Raw genomic sequence first — 17,045 nt, 5'->3', positions numbered from 1 at the left:
AGAGGAAAAGATTTATTCGGAACGACCTTTTCACACAGGGTGGGTGTATGGAACGAGCTGCCGGAGGAGGTAGTTGAGGTTGGGACTATCCCAAGGTTTAAGGAACAGTTGGACAGGTACACGGATAGGACATGTTTGGAGGGATATGGGCCAAAATGGGGGTCCTTGTTCATCAGTCAATGAAAGTAAACATGTAGGTACAGCGGGCAGTGAAGAAAGCGAATGGCATGTTGGCAAGAGGAGTTGAATATCGGAGCAAAGAGGTCCTTCTGCAGTTTACAGGGCCTGGGTGAGACCACACCTGGAGTATTGTGTGCAGTTTTGGTCTCCAAATTTGAGGAAGGACATTCTTGCTATTGAGGGAGCCCAGGTTAGGTTCACCAGGTTAATTCCCGGGATGGCGGGACTGTCATATGTTGATAGATTGGAGCAGCTGGGCTTGTATACTCTGGGGTTTAGAAGGATGAGGCTGTATCTTATTGAAACATAAGATTACTAAGGGCTTGGACACGCTAGAGGCAGGAAACATGTTCCCAATGTTGGGGTAGTCCAGAACCAGGGGCCACAGTTTAAGAATAAGGGGTCAGCCATTTAGAGCGGAGACGAGGAAACACTTTTTCACACAGGGGTTCTTGAAGATAGTGGAGTCAGGGGATATGGGGAAAAGGCAGGAACGGGGTACTGATTGAGGATGATCATCCATGATCACATTGATTGGCGGTGCTCGCTCGAAGGGCCGAATGGCCTACTCCTGCACCTAGTGTATATTGTCTATTGATTAAGGTGAGAGAGGGGGGAAAGATTTAATGGGAATCTGAGGGACAACCTTTCTACACAGGTGTATGGAACGAGCTGCCGGAGGAGGTAGTTGAGGCAGGGACTATCACAACATTTGGACAGGTATATGGATGGGACAGGTTTGGAGGGATATGGGCCAAACGCGGGCAGCAGGTGGGATTAGTGTAGATGAGGCATGTTGGCCAGTGTGGGCAAGTTGGGTCGATGGGCCTGTACGACTTTATGAAGCAAGGCTTACCAGAGACAGTTAAGGATTTCCGCTCACTCAACGTAGAATTGTAGACAATCCCTGACCTGGTTATTTGATACATGCAAACATAGTCTCCCTGGGATTTCGATCGAATATCTTTGATGTACAAAATTGTTGAGTAACCAGGAGTCTTAACAATGGCAGTTGTAATGTAGCCACTGTTTTCCACTTTGGACAACACAAAAGTGACACCATAGTACGCACTCGGAGCAATGCATCTCACTAATGCCGTCTCTCCAATTGAAAACTGCCCCAAAGACGCCACAAAATCAATCCTGGGTTTAGGTGGCTTATCTGGAAAAGAAAAGGTAAGGACATGTGAGGTGTGAAAACAGATCAAAGAGAAAGGTGTTCTAGGACACATAGCAACTTAGAAAATAGGTGCAGGAGTAGGCCATTCGGCCCTTCGAGTCTGCACCGCCATTCAATATGTTCATGGGTGATCATCCAACTCAGTATCATGTACCTGCCTTCTCTCCATACCCCCTGATCTCTTTAGCCACAAGGGCCACATCTAACTCCCTCTTAAATATAGCCAATGAACTGGCCTTCTGTGGCAGAGAATTCCATGGATTCACCACTCTCTGTGTGAAAAATATTTTCCTTATCTCGGCCCTCAAAGATTTCCCCCTGATCCTTAAACTATGACCCCTTGTACTGGACTTCCAGAACATCGGGAACAATCTTCCTGCATCTAGCCTGTCCAACCCCTTAAGAATTTTGTACGTTTCTATAAGATCCCCCCTCAATCTTCTAAATCCTAGCGAGTATAAGCCGAGTCAATCCAGTTTTTCTTCATATGAAGTCTTCATAACAAGAGGACTTATGTATAGGAGCAAAGAGGTCCTTCTGCAGTTCTGCAGGGTCCTAGTGAGACCACACCTGGAGTAATGTGTGCAATTTTGATCTCCAAATTTGAGGAAGGACATTCTTGCTATTGAGGGAGCCCAGCGTAGGTTCACCAGATTAATTCCCGGGATGGTGGGACTGTCATATGCTGAGAGAATGGAACGGCTGGGCTTGTATACTCTGGAGTATAGAAGGATGAGAGGGGATCTTATTGAAACATATAAGATTATTAAGGGTTTGGACATGCTAGAGGCAGGAAACATGTTCCCGATGTTGCGGGTGTCCAGAACCAGGGGCCACAGTTGGACACCCCCACAGTTCCACAGTTTAAGAATAAGGGGTAAACCATTTAGAACGTAGTCGAGGAAACACTTTTTCACACTGAGAGTTGTGAGTCTGTGGAATTCTCTGCCTCAGGTGGAGGCCTGTTCTCTGGATACTATCAAGAGAGAGTTAGATCGGGCTCTTGAAGATAGCAGCCAGGGGTTATGGGGAGAAGGCAGGAACGGGAGAACTGATTGTGGATGATCAGCCATTGAACATCACATTGAATGGCGGTGCTGGCGGCTAAATGGCCAACCCCTTACTCTTAAACTTTGTGAGGCCTCTGGTTCCGGACTCCCCCAACATCAGGGAACATGTTTCCTGCCTCTCACTCAGTCTCTGCAAGATGGAGGAAGCCTGAGGGTCATGTCTCTCTGAGCTGTGAATAACGCTGAACACATTACTCAACTGTGTGCTCTTAATGTGGTTCTACAATGCTTGCAAAAAGTGTCTATTGTTTCTAAAATGGTTGCAAAAAGTGTCTCTATTGGTTCTAAAATGCTTGCAAAAAGTGTATTTTTTGGTTCTAAAATGGTTGCAAAAATTGTCTATTGGTTCTAAAAAGCTTGCAAAAAGTGTCCATTGGTTCTAAAATGCTTACAAAAAGTGTCTCTATTGGTTCGAAAATGCTTGCAAAAAGTGTCTCTATTGGTTCTAAAATGGTTCCATAAAGTGTCTATTGGCTGTTGTTGTCGTGGTAACTGCTTTGAAAGGCTGCACTGCAAAAAAATGGTTGTTAGTGGTGGTAACTGCTTTAAAAGTGTCTATTGTTTTAACATGCTTGCAAAAAGTGTCTCTATTGGTTCTAAAGCTTGCAAAAATTGTCTATTGGTTCTAAAATGCTTGCAAAACGTGTCTATTGGCTGTTGTTGTGGTGATAACTGCTTTGAATGGCTGCACTGCAAACAAAAATGGCTGTTGTTGGTGGTGGTAACTGCTTTTAAATGGCTGCACTGGAAAAAAAATGGCTGTTGTTGGTGGTGGTATCTGCCTTGAAAGGCTGTATTGCAACAAAAAAATGGCTGTTGTTGATGCAAGTATCTGCTTTGAAAGGCTGCACTGCAAAAAGAAAACGGCAGTTGGTGGTGGTAACTGCCTTGAAAGGCTGCATGGCAAAAAAAAAATGGCTGTTGTTGGTGGAAACTTGACAACTTCCTGTTTGCACAAATATTGATTTTAGATAAAACGCTACGACTTACAGCTGTGATGTTTGACCATCTTACTCAGTTCCACGCCACTCATCAGGTGCAGAGGATTCTTCACATCAATTAAAAATAAGTGGTGTTAGTGTTAAAACATGTTTTTGAGAATCTATCTACTGTCAATCATGCCATGAAGGCCACACCCCTTCCAGTTGGAGTGGGAGGGATTATAAAACCCGTAAGTGTGGGTGTGGCTCAGTCTCTGCAAGGTGGGGGAGAGAGAAGTCACGACTGTCTGAGCTGTGAATCAACTGAAACATAGAAACATAGAAACATAGAAATTAGGTGCAGGAGTAGGCCATTCGGCCCTTCGAGCCTGCACCGCCATTCAATATGATCATGGCTGATCATCCAACTCAGTATCCCATACCTGCCTTCTCTCCATACCCCGTGATCCCCTTAGCCACAAGGGCCATATCTAACTCCCTCTTAAATATAGCCAATGAACTGGCCTCAACTACCCTCTGTGGCAGAGAGTTCCAGAGATTCACCACTCTCTGTGTGAAAAACGTTCTTCTCATCTCGGTTTTAAAGGATTTCCCCCTTATCCTTAAGCTGTGACCCCTTGTCCTGGACTTCCCCAACATCGGGAACAATCTTCCTGCATCTAGCCTGCCCAACCCCTTAAGAATTTTGTAAGTTTCTATAAGATCCCCTCTCAGTCTCCTAAATTCTAGAGAGAGTTGACAAGGGTAAAGCAGTGGATGTTGTCTATATGGACTTTAGTAAGGCCTTTGACAAGGTTCCTCATGGAAGGTTGGTTAAGAAGGTTCAACAGTTGGGTATAAATGCAGGAGTAGCAAGATGGATTCAACAGTGGCTGAATGGGAGACGCCAGAGGGTAATGGTGGATGGCTGTTTGTCGGGTTGGAGGCAGGTGACTAGTGGGGTGCCTCAGGGATCTGTGTTGGGTCCTTTGTTGTTTGTCATGTACATCAATGATCTGGATGAAGGTGTGGTAAATTGGATTTTAAGTATGCAGATGATACCAAGATAGGGGGTGTTGTGGATAATGAAGAGGATTATCCCCTCTCAATCTCCTAAATTCTAGAGAGTATAAACCAGAGAGAGTATAAACCTGAACACACTGAATGTCTACTGAGCTGTGAGTGTGGTGTTTTGTGTGGTTTTATAGTGGTTTTATGGTGGTTTCACCCTGCTTGAAGTGGTAAGAAACTGCACTTGAATTTGGTTGCCTTACACCCTGCTTGAAGTGGAATTTCAAAGAATAGCCGTGAGTCAACTGTTAGTCCACCAGTCATTAGTGAGCTGCCAGCACATCAGGCTTGAATGACTGAGCTGCCATCCCAAGAATCAATTTGGTCCACATTGTCCATACTAACCATATAACCATATAACCATATAACAATTACAGCACGGAAACAGGCCATCTCGGCCCTACAAGTCCGTGCCGAACAAATGTTTTTTCCCCTTAGTCCCACCTGCCTGCACTCATACCATAACCCTCCATTCCCTTCTCATCCATATGCCTATCCAATTTATTTTTAAATGATACCAATGAACCTGCCTCCACCACTTCCACTGGGAGCTCATTCCACACCGCTACCACTCTCTGAGTAAAGAAGTTCCCCCTCATGTTACCCCTAAACTTCTGTCCCTTAATTCTGAAGTCATGTCCTCTTGTTTGAATCTTCCCTATTCTCAAAGGGAAAAGCTTGTCCACATCAACTCTGTCTATCCCTCTCATCATTTTAAAGACCTCTATCAGGTCCCCCCTTAACCTTCTGTGCTCCAGAGAATAAAGACCTAACTTATTCAACCTATCTCTGTAACTTAGTTGTTGAAACCCAGGCAACATTCTAGTAAATCTCCTCTGTACTCTCTCTATTTTGTTGATATCCTTCCTATAATTGGGTGACCAAAATTGTACACCATACTCCAGATTTGGTCTCACCAATGCCTTGTACAATTTTAACATTACATCCCAGCTTCTATACTCCATGCTCTGATTTATAAAGGCTAGCATACCAAAAGCTTTCTTTACCACCCTATCTATATGAGATTCCACCTTCAAGGAACTGTGCACGGTTATACCCAGATCCCTCTGTTCAACTGTATTCTTCAATTCCCTACCATTTACCATGTACGACCTATTTTGATTTGTTCTGCCAAGGTGTAGCACCTCACATTTATCAGCATTAAACTCCATCTGCCATCTTTCAGCCCATTTTTCCAAATGGCCTAAATCACTCTGTAGACTTTGGAAATCCTCTTCATTATCCACAACACCCCCTATCTTGGTATCATCTGCATACTTACTAATCCAATTTACCACACCTTCATCCAGATCATTGATGTACATGACAAACAACAAAGGACCCAACACAGATCCCTGAGGCACCCCAAGTTGTAACCAGTCCCTTCAGACCACAGTACACATACTGCACCGGGGGACCAGCCCTCCCATGTGAACATGGGACCCAACGGGTCCCACTTAGTCTAGTAATCATATATGTTTCAGTAAGATGCCCTCTCATCCTTCTAAACAACAGAGTATACAAGCCCAGCCGCTGTACAAGTCTTGCTAAACACCAGAGTGTACAAGCCCAGCCACTGTACAAGTCTAGCAATCTAGATTTACCTATGACAGAGATTTTCACTTGACTGCTGATATCTGATGTGGATGGTCGACCATCTCTCACGACTTGATATGAGCAGGTGTAGGAACCTTCATGAAACGTCGATATCTTTGTCAGAAGGAAGGCCACTGTGTTGGAGTTGTCATCGGCCTTCAGTGACTGTAAATAGGCCTCTTGGTTGGTCTTGTAAAGGAAGAATGTTGCTCCTTGGTAAAAAGATGGAGCTTTACAGTCGATCGTTACGTTCTCTCCTTGAGAAAATCTTCCAGACGGCCGCCGAATATAAATGGCTGGTTGCAACGGCTGATCTGTAAGGCAAACAGAACCATCTTACAATGTTTGCAATAGACAATAGGTGCAGGAGTAGGTCATTCAGCCCTTCCAGCCAGCACCGCCATTCACTGTGATCACGACTGATCATCCCCAATCAGTCCCCGCTCCTGCCTTCTCCCCATATTGCAAAAAGGACTGGACAAGCTAGATGCTGGACAAGCTAAATGTTCCCAATGTTGGGCGAGTCCAGAACCAGGGGCCACAGTCTTAGAATAAAGGGGAGACCATTTAAGACTGTGAAAAAAAACGTTTTCACCCAGAGAGTTGTGAATTTGTGGAATTCCCTGCCACGGAGGGCAGTGGAGGCCAAGTCACTGGATGGATTTAAGAAAGAGTTAGATAGAGCTCTAGGGGCTAGTGGAGTCAAGGGAGATGGGGAGAAGGCAGGCACGGGTTATTGATTGAGGACAATCAGCCATGATCACAATGAATGGCTCGAAGGGCCGAATAGCCTCCTCCTGCACCTATTTTCTATATCCCTTGACTCCGCTATCTTTCTCTTAAAACCATCCAGAGAATTCCACAGACTCACAACTCTCTGTGTGAAAAAGTGTTTCCTCACCTCCGTTCTAAATGGCTTACTCCTTATTCTTAAACTGTGGCCCCTAGTTCTGGACACCCCCAACATCGGGAACATGTTTCCTGCCTCTAGCGTGTCCAAACCCTTTAATCTTATGTTTCAATACGATTCCCTCTCATCCTTCTATACTCCAGAATATTCAAGCCCAGCCGCTCCATTCTCTCAACATATGACAGTCCCGCCATCCCGGGAATTAACCTGGTGAACCTACGCTGGGCTCCCACAATACCAAGAATGTCCTTCCTCAAATTTGGAGACCAAAACTGCACACAATAATCCAGGTGTGCTCTCACCAGGGCCCTATACAACTGCAGAAGGACGTCTTTGCTCCTACACACAACTGTTTTTGTTATGAAGTTTCTTCACTGCCTGCTGTACCTGCATGCTTAGTTTCAGTGACTGATGAACAAGGACCCCCAGATCCCGTTGTACTTCCCCTTTTCCCAACTTGACACAATTTAGATAATCTGTCTTCCTGTTTTTGCCATCAAAGTGGGTAACCTCACATTGATCCAGATTAAACTTCATCTAATATCCTACTGCCGAACCGTGACATAAGATCGCTAGGTCATGAGAGATAGGGGTAGAATTAGGCCATTTGGCCCTTCAATTCTACTCTGCCATTCAATCATGGCTGATGTATCTCTCCCTCCTAACGCAGTTCTGGTGATCAGCCATGATCACATTGAATGGTGGTGCTGGCTTGAGGGGGCAAATGGCCTACTACTGCACCTATTGTCTATTGTCCATTCTCCAGCCTTCTCCCCATAACCCCTGACACCCGCACTAATCAACAATCTATCTATCTCTGCCTTAAATATATCCACTGACTTATGGCCTCCACCTCCGTCTGTGGCAATGAATCCCACAGATTCACCACCCTCTGCCTAAATAAATTCCTCCTCATATCCTTCCTAAAGGAACGTCCTATAATTCTGAGGCTGTTCTCTCTGGTCCTAGACTCTCCCACTAGTGGAAACATCCTCTCCACATCCACTCTATCCAGGTTTCACTATTCGGTGAATTTCAATGAGGTCCCCCCCCCCTTGTTCTTCTAAACTCCAGCGAGTACAGGCCCAGCGCCGACAAACGCTCATCGTATGTTAACCCATTCATTCATGGGATCGTTCTTGTAAACCTCCTCTGGACCCTCTCCAGAGCCGACACATCCTTCCTCAGATACGGGGCCCAAAACTGCTCACAATACTCAAATGTGGCCTGACCAGCGCCTTGTCGAGCCTCAACGTTACATCCCTGTCTTTGTATACAAGCCCTCTCGAAGTAAATGCTAGCATCGAATCTGCTTTCTCCTAACGGACCGAGCACCAAACCTCGAGGCACACCACACACACTCTCTCTGTCTCTCTCTGTCTCTCTCTCTCTCTCTCTCTCTCTCTCTCTCTCTCTCTCTCTCTCTCTCTCTCTCTCTCTCTCTCTCTCTCTCTCTCTGTCTCTCTCTCTCTCTCTCTCTCTCTCTCTCTGTCTCTCTCTCTCTCTCTCTGTCTGTCTCTCTCTCTGTCTCTCTCTCTCTCTGTCTCTCTCTCTGTCTCTCTGTCTCTCTCTCTGTCTCTCTCTCTGTCTCTCTCTCTGTCTCTCTCTCTGTCTCTCTCTCTCTCTCTCTCTCTCTCTCTCTCTCTCTCTCTCTCTCTCTGTCTCTCTCTCTCTCTCTCTCTCTCTCTCTCTCTCTCTCTCTCTCTCTCTCTCTCTCTCTCTCTCTCTCTCTCTCTCTCTCTGTCTCTCTCTCTCTCTCTCTCTCTCTCTCTCTCTCTGTCTCTCTCTCTGTCTCTCTCTCTGTCTCTCTCTCTCTCTCTCTCTCTCTCTCTCTCTCTCTCTCTCTCTGTCTCTCTCTCTCTCTCTCTCTCTCTCTCTCTCTCTCTCTGTCTCTCTCTCTCTCTCTCTCTCTCTCTCTCTCTCTCTCTCTCTCTCTCTCTCTCTCTGTCTCTCTCTCTCTCTCTCTCTCTCTCTCTCTCTCTCTCTCTCTCTCTCTCTGTCTCTCTCTCTGTCTCTCTCTCTCTCTCTGTCTCTCTGTCTCTCTCTCTCTCTCTCTGTCTCTCTCTCTCTCTCTCTCTCTCTGTCTCTCTCTCTCTCTGTCTCTCTCTCTCTCTCTCTCTCTCTCTCTCTCTCTGTCTCTCTGTCTCTCTCTCTCTCTCTCTCTCTGTCTCTCTGTCTCTCTGTCTCTGTCTCTCTCTCTGTCTCGCTCAACTTACCTGAGCAGACCACACCAACATCATTCCTCATGGGACAGAGCTGAGGATAGACTGCCTCGTAGGGACAGACCCACAGGTAGGTCTCTGTGCCATTGCAGGCAATGTTTTTGGCCCAGGCCGGCCCTGATCCTTCTCCGAAGCTGCCACTGCGGGTGGCTGAGCGAGCAAAGCCGCAGTGAAGTTGCCTACAGGCCACTTCAGCCTCTGCCAGATCCCATTCCTCATCGCAGATGGTGGCCCAGGTATCATTGACGAAGCACTCAATCCTGCCCGAGCATGGCCGCCCTCCGTCCGCCAGCCTCAACTTTATGTCTGCTGCAAGGCCAAGGGGTAGAGTGATCAATGTTGCACCAGTTGGGCCAAGGGGTACATGCTATCAAGGTGCAATCTGGTGCATACAGTAAAGAGTCTTTTAGCTGAAACTTAAATGCAACATTTATGCTTTAAATTGGATTAGTTATGAATAAGGTTAGGCTAAATTACATTCCTAATTACATTCCACAGTAGAGCCCAGGCTCTGTTCAACACGTCCAGCACATGAATGATCTTAATATATTTTCATGTATGGAAATCAGATTATAATTACATACAAACATAGAAACATAGAAAATAGGTGCAGGAGGAGACCATTCGGCCCTTCGAGCCAGAACCGCCATTCATTGTGATCATGGCTGATTGTCCCCAATCAATAACCCGTGCCTGCCTTCTCCCCATATCTCTTGATTCCACTAGCTCCTAGAGCTCTATCTAACTCTCTCGTAAATACATCCAGTGATTTGGCCTCCACAAATTCACAACTCTCTGGGTTGTCCTAAATGACCTCCCCTTTATTCTAAGACTGTGGCCCCTGGTTCTGGACTCGCCCAACATTGGAAACATTTTTCCTGCATCTAGCTTGTCCAGTCCTTTTATCTATTTTACTAAAAGTCTGATTGCTTTTGGCCCACTGTGCTGCACTTTCCAAGAGAATTCCACCACCTACGGCCGTCAGTTTTGGCCACCTCGTTCAGAGCCCCCCTCCACCTTCTGAGACCAGAGGACTTTTCCCATCGATGAAAAATCAGAGAGATATTAATTTTTTTTTTTAAATCGCCATTCTCTCTGCTGCCCCCGCTGGCGGCAGGGAGGAGGGACTATAAAACCCGGAAGTGTAGCCCCTCACTCAGTCTCTCAGACCGAGGAAGTGAGAGGTTCACGGCTCTCTGAGCTTCGAATAACACTGAACGCACGTCTACTCCACGGTGACTCCCCTCGATGCGGCTGCAAGGTGTCTGCTGCCCAATTTTTTGCCTCGCCTTTTAAAAATTTGTGTTCACAAAATTAATTTTGGTTGTCGGGTGGCTGCTGCCCAATTGTTTGCCTCGCCTTTGGAAACCAGTACCTTCGGCCCACAAATGGTGTCAAATTGGGAAAAGGGGAAGTATAACGGGATCTGGGGGCCCTTGTTCATCAGTCTATGAAAATAAACATGCAGGTACAGCAAGCAGTGAAGAAAGTGAATGGCATGTTGGCCTTCAAAACAAGAGGAGTTGAGTTGAGTATTTAAGCAAAGAGGTCCTGCAGTTGTACAGGGCCCTAGTGAGACAACACCTGGAGTATTGTGTGCAGTTTTGGTCCCCTAATTTGAGGAAGGACATTCTTGCTATTGAGGGAGTGCAACGTACGTTCACCAGGTTAATTCCCTGGATGGCGGGACTGTCATATGCTGAGAGAATGGAGCAGCTGGGCTTGTATACTCTGGAGTTTAGAACAATGAGAGGGCATCTTAATATTATTAGATATAATCTTAATAACACATAAGGTTATTAAGGGTTTGGACACGCTTGTGGCAGGAAACATGTTCCCGATGTTGGGGGAGTCCAGAACCAGGGGCCACCGTTTAAGAATAAGGGGTAAGCCATTTAGAACGGAGATGAGAATACACTTTTCAACACAGAGAGTTGTGAGTCTGTGGAATTCTCTACCTCAGAGGACGGTGGAGGCCGGTTCTCTGGATACTTTCAAGAGAGAATTAGATAGGGCTCTTAAAGATAGCAGAGTCAGGGGATATGGGGAGAAGGCAAGAACGGGGTGCTGATTGTGGATGATTACAATGAATGGCGGAGCCGGCTGGAAGGGCCGACCTGCCCACTACTGCACCTATTGTTCTATCTTTCTATGTTTCTATGGTCAATTGTTCAGCTGAGGCCTCGAACCAACCGACTTACCCGCGACTGAGATTTTGATGTGATCGCTTAGCGTGGAATTGTACAATTTTCCAGTGGAGTTGGTCTCATATTGACACATATATTCCCCTTCCTCCTTGCTGTTTTCCGCTGTGATTTGGAAAACGGCGGGAATATCTTGGTCCGTGACCAGGTGCGACCTCACAAAGTTGTTTTTGGTGTCTTTATAGAGGTAATATTGACTGACAGTGAAATAGACAGGGGCTCTGCATTGCAAGGATATTTCTTGACCAGGGAGATAGTTTGGAGGGTCTTTCTCAACCGAAAGTGTCGGCTCTGGTGGTTCATCTGAAAGATATATTAAAAAATTAAAAATAGCAAAAAGTATCGGAAATTCAATAGATACTGTAATAGACTATAGACAATGGTTACAGGAGTAGGCCATCCGGCTGTGATCATGGCATGTTTCATGTGTCATTCCTATGTCATGTTGTCACTTGTAGGTGGAGCACCAAAGTAAATTCCTTGTATGTGAATACTTGGCCAATTCAGTCACTCGTCATCCCCAATCAGTACCACGTTCCTGCATTCTCCCCATATCCCCTGACTCCGCTATCTTTAAGAGCCCTATCTAGCTCTCTCTTGAAAGTATCCAGAGAATTCCACAGATTCACAACTCTCTGTGAAAAAGTGTTTCCTCATCTCCGTTCTAAATGGCTTACCCCTTATTCTTAAACTGTGGCCCCTGGTCCTGGAATCCCCCAACATTGGGAACATGTTTCCTGCCTCCAGCATGTCCAAACCCTTAATAATCTTATATGTTTCAATAAGATCCCCTCTCATCCTTCTAAATTCCAGAGTATACAAGCCGCTCCATTCTCTCAGCATATGACAGTCCCACCATACCGTGAACTAACCTAGTGAACCTACTATGAGCTCCCTTAATAGCAAGAATGTCCTTCCTTAAATTTGGAGACCAAAACTACACACAATACTCAAGGTGTGGTCTCACTAGGGTCCTGTACAACTGCAGAAGGATCTCTTTGCTCTTATACACAACTGTTCTTGTTATAAAGGCCAACATGCCATTCGCTTTCTTCACTGCCTGCTGTACCTGCATGATTACTTTCATAGACTGATGAACAAGGACCCCCAGATCCCATTGTACTTCCCCTTACCTCACATTTATCCACATTAAACTGCATCTGCCATGCAACTGCCCACTTCTCCAACCTGTCCAAGTCAACCTGCCTTCTCATAGCATCCTCCTCACAGTTCACACTGCCACCCAGCTTTGTGTCATCTGCAAATTTGCTAATGTTACTTTGAATCCATTCATCTAAATCATTGATGTATATTGTAAATAGGTGCGGTCCCAGAACTGAGTCTTGCGGTACCCCACTAGTCACTGCCTGCCATTCTGAAAGGGACCCGTTAATCCCTACTCTTTGATTCCTGTCTGCCAACCACTTCTCTATCCATGTCAGCACTATACCCCCAATACCATGTGCCCTAATTTTGCCCACTAATCTCCTATGTGGGACCTTATCAAATGCTTTCTGAAAGTCCACGTACACTACATCCACTGGCTCTCCCTTGTCCGTTTTCCTAGTTACATCTTCAAAAAATTCCAGAAGATTAGTCAAACATGATTTCCCCTTCGTAAATCCATGCTGACTTGGACCGATCCTGTTACAGTTATCCAAATGTTCGGCTATCTCATCTTTTATAATTGACTCCAGCATCTTCCCCACCACCGATATCAGGCTAACTGGTCTATAATTCCCTGTTTTCTCTCTCTTGCCTTTCTTAAAAAGCAGGATAACATTAGCTACCCTCCAATCCACAGGAACAGATCCTGAGTCTATAGAACATTGGAAAATTATCACCAATGCATCCACGATTTCTAGAGCCACTTCTTTAAGTGCCCTGGGATGCAGACCATCAGGCCCTGGGGATTTATCAGCCTTCAGGTCAATCAGTCTACCCAACACCATTTCCTGCCTAATGTGGATTTCCTTCATTTCCTCCGTCACCCCAGATCCTCTGGCCACTACTATATCAGGAAGATTGTTTGTGTACTCCTTAGTGAAGATGGATCCAAAGTACCTGTTCAACTCATCTGCCATTTCCTTGTTCCCCATAATAAATTCACCGTTTTCGGTCTTCAAGGGTCCAACTTTGGTCTTGAATAATTTTTTCCTCTTCACATACCTAAAGAAGCTTTTACTATCCTGCTTTATATTCTTGGCTAGCTTACCTTTGTCCCTCATCTTTTCTCCCCGTATTGTCTTTTTAGTTATCTTCTGTTGTTCTTTAAACGTTATCCAATCCTCTTGTTTCCCGCTCATCTTTGCTACGGTTTAGTTCTTCTCTTTTGATTTTATACTGTCCCTGATGTCCCTTGTCAGCCATGGTCGCCCCTTTCTCCCCTTGGAATCTTTCTTCCTCTTTGGGATGAACTGATCCTGCATGTTCCGTATTATTCCTAGAAATACCTGCCATTGTTGTTCCACTGTCATCCCTGCTAGGGTATCTTTCCAGTCAACTTTGGCGAGCTCCTCCCTCATGGCTCCATCAGTCTACCCAACCGCATTTGCTGCCTAATGTTGATTTGATTCACGTAAGCATTAGGACTTACCTCTGACTGTGATAGCCTGTGGATCGCTGGGTTCAGACTTGAAGACTGTCTCGGAGATGTCAATGTCATAGCTACAGGTGTAGTTCCCCGTCTGCTTGGTTTGTACATCCACGATGGTGAAGTTGGCTGACTTCTGGTTAGGTGGGACAGGCACGGACAACAAGGCCTTCTTCTCACCCACCTTGTGCAGGAACATCTGGCTGCCTATATAGTACGGGGCTATTGTACATTGTATTGTCACGTTTTCCCCCGGCATGTAAATGCTGGGCATGCGGTAGACCGTAACTGAAGGTTTCAGCGGCTGTTCTGAGGGGAAAAAATGTGGATGCATAGTACAGGCCCATTGCTGCCAAATGCTCATCGTACGTTAACTCATTCACTCCCGGGATCATTCTCACACAAATCTTCCTCTGGACCCTCTCTGGTGTCAAGTTGGGAAAAGGGGAAGTACAAGGGGATCTGGGGTCCTTGTTCATCAGTCAATAGGCAATAGAATAGACAATAGATGTTAAGTGTAGGAGTAGGCCATTCAGACCTTCGAGCCATCACCGCCATTCAGTGTGATCATGGCTGGTCATCCCCAATAATCAGTCAATGCAAGTAAGCATGCAGGTACAGCAGGCAGTGAAGGGAGCGAATGGCCTGTTGGCCTTCATAACAAGAGGAGTTGAGTATAAGAGCAAAGCGGTCCTTCTGCAGTTGTACAGGGCCCTAGTGAGACCACACCTGGAGTATTGTGTGCTGTTTTGGTCTCCAAATTTGAGGAAGACATTCTTGCTATTGAGGGAGCGCAGCGTAGGTTTACAAGGTAATTCCCAGGATGGCGGGACTGCAATAAGCTGAGAGAATGGAGCAGCTGGGCTTGTACACTCTGGAGTTTAGAAGGATGAGAGGGTTTCTTATTGAAACGTATAAGATTATTAAGGGTTTGGACAGGCTGGAGGCAGGAAACATGTTCCCGAAGTTGGGCGAGTCCAGAACCAGGGGCCACAGGTTAAGAATAAGGGGTTGGCCATTTAGAATGGAGATGAGGAAACACTTTTTCACACAGAATTGTGAGTCTGTGGAATTCTCTGCCTATGAGGGCAGTGGAGGCCGGTTCTCTGGATACTTTCAAGAGAGAGTTGGAGCTCTGAAGGATAGCGGAGTTAAGAGATATGGGGAGAAGGCAGGAATGAGCAGTTGGTTAAAGCGAACTGAGTGGAAGTGTTGGGCGAAGCGATTGCCAAGCCTGCGCTTGGTCTCACCGATGTACAGCAGTTGACACCTGGATTTGACAACCTCCGCTGAGTTCGTATTAAACAACCTGATCTCTCAGTGGGTCAGCACTTCAACTCCCCCTCCCATTCCCAATCCAACCTTTCTGTCCTATGCCATCACATACATCAAGTAGTCCTCTGTCATTTTCACCCCACTACTGGCCACATCTTCCCATCTCCCCCCCATCTGCCTTCCACTCCCTCCGTTACTCCCTTGTCAATTCTTCCCTTCCCACCCGCACCACCCCCTCCCCGGGTACTTTCCCTTGCAACCACAAGAGATGCTACACTTGTCGCTTTACCATCCCACTCGACTCCATTCAAGGACCCAAGCAGTCGTTCCAGGTGTTGCAGAGGTTCACCTGCGTCTCCTCCAACCTCATCTATTGCTTACACTGCTCTAGGTGTCAGCTGATCTACATCGGTGAGACTAAACGTAGGCCTGGCGATCGCTTTGCCCAACATCTCCGCTCGGTTCGCAATAACCAACCTGATTTCCCGGTGGCTCAGCACTACATCTTCCCCTCCCATTCCGTATCCAACCTTTCTGTCCTGGGCCTCCTCCATGGCCAGAGTGAGGACCACCATAAATTGGAGGAACAGCACCTCATATTTCGCTTGGGTAGTTTACACCCCAGCGGTATGAACATTGACCTCCAATTTCAGGTAGTCCCTACTTTCTCCTCCCCTTCCCAGCTCCCCCTCAGCCCACTGGCTCCGCCTTTTCCTTTCTTCTTCCCGCCCCCCACCACCATCAGACTTGACCCGAAACATTGCCTATTCCTTCGCTCCATAGATCCTCGTATGAGGAAAGATTGAAAAGACTAGGCTTGTATTCACTGGAGTTTAGAAGGATGAGGGGGGATTCTTATAGAAACGTATAAAATTATAAAAGGACTGTACAAGCTAGATGCAGGAAAAATGTTCCCAATGTTGGGCGAGTCCAGAACCAGGGGCCACAGTCTTAGAATAAAGGGGAGGTCATTTAAGACTGAGGTGAGAAAAAAAACATTTCTCCCAGAGAGTTGTGAATTTGTGGAATTCCCTGCCACAGAGGGCAGTGGAGGCCAAATCACTGGATGGATTTAAGAGAGAGTTAGATAGTGGAGCCAAGGGATATGGGGAGAAGGCAGGCACGGGTTATTGATAGGAGACAATCAGCCATGATCGCAATGAATGGCGGTGCTGGTTCGAAGGGCCGAATGGCCTCCTGCACCTATTTACTGTTTCTATGTTTCCCCCCACGCACGCCATCAGTCTCGACCCGAAACGTCGCCTATTTCCTTCGCTCCATAGATGCTGCCTCACCCGCTGAGTTTCTCCAGCATTTTGGTGTACCACAGCTAAATGACTGCTACACTGCCAGTCATCATGTCTCTGCAATCTTGCTACTGCAACAGACAAATGGTTAGCGCTTGCTTACCTGAACAGGTGACGTGAGCTCGGAAGTGGTCAAAACAGGTGTTCTCAGACCAAGAGAGAGAGCGACAATTCCACAGTAACTTCTCTGTCCCCTGACAATGGACGTAGTTGAGTTTCACATCGTCGGTCCCAAACCCGTATCTTTCCGTGGAGACTGCACTCTTCCCAAATCCGCATCCCAGATGTCTACACACCACCTCCGCTTCAGAAATGTGCCATCCCCTTCCGCACACCTTGCCCCAGGTGGCATTGTACAAGACCTCCAGCTCACCTTCACATGCACTGTCTCTGTTAGACAGTCTCAGCTTGACACCGTCTGCAGAGGGAGAGAAACAGAGAAACATAGAAAATAGGTGCAGGAGGAGGCCATTCGGCCCAACGAGCCAGCACCGCCATTCATTGTGATCATGGCTGA

At 46.4% G+C, this 17,045-nt stretch overlaps 1 protein-coding gene across 1 annotated transcript in view; it reads right to left on the bottom strand.

The window, feature by feature from the left end:
* Positions 1-82: 82 nt before the first annotated feature.
* The window catches only part of LOC129695139 (deleted in malignant brain tumors 1 protein-like), a 36,729-nt gene continuing 19,766 nt past the window's right edge, over positions 83-17,045 (bottom strand). Inside the window, exons 7-12 of the mRNA XM_055631906.1 lie at positions 16,632-16,946; positions 13,950-14,255; positions 11,351-11,656; positions 9,144-9,458; positions 6,026-6,331; positions 83-1,342 (exon numbers count right to left, since the gene is read on the bottom strand). Coding sequence (XP_055487881.1) covers positions 831-1,342; positions 6,026-6,331; positions 9,144-9,458; positions 11,351-11,656; positions 13,950-14,255; positions 16,632-16,946 — 2,060 coding nt within the window. The 3' untranslated portion in view covers positions 83-830. The remainder of the gene's footprint in view (positions 1,343-6,025; positions 6,332-9,143; positions 9,459-11,350; positions 11,657-13,949; positions 14,256-16,631; positions 16,947-17,045) is intronic.

The sequence above is a fragment of the Leucoraja erinacea genome, unplaced genomic scaffold (assembly GCF_028641065.1).
Source record: "Leucoraja erinacea ecotype New England unplaced genomic scaffold, Leri_hhj_1 Leri_957S, whole genome shotgun sequence".
Taxonomy (NCBI): domain Eukaryota; kingdom Metazoa; phylum Chordata; class Chondrichthyes; order Rajiformes; family Rajidae; genus Leucoraja; species Leucoraja erinaceus.
This window is presented reverse-complemented; position numbering and strand designations above follow the sequence as displayed.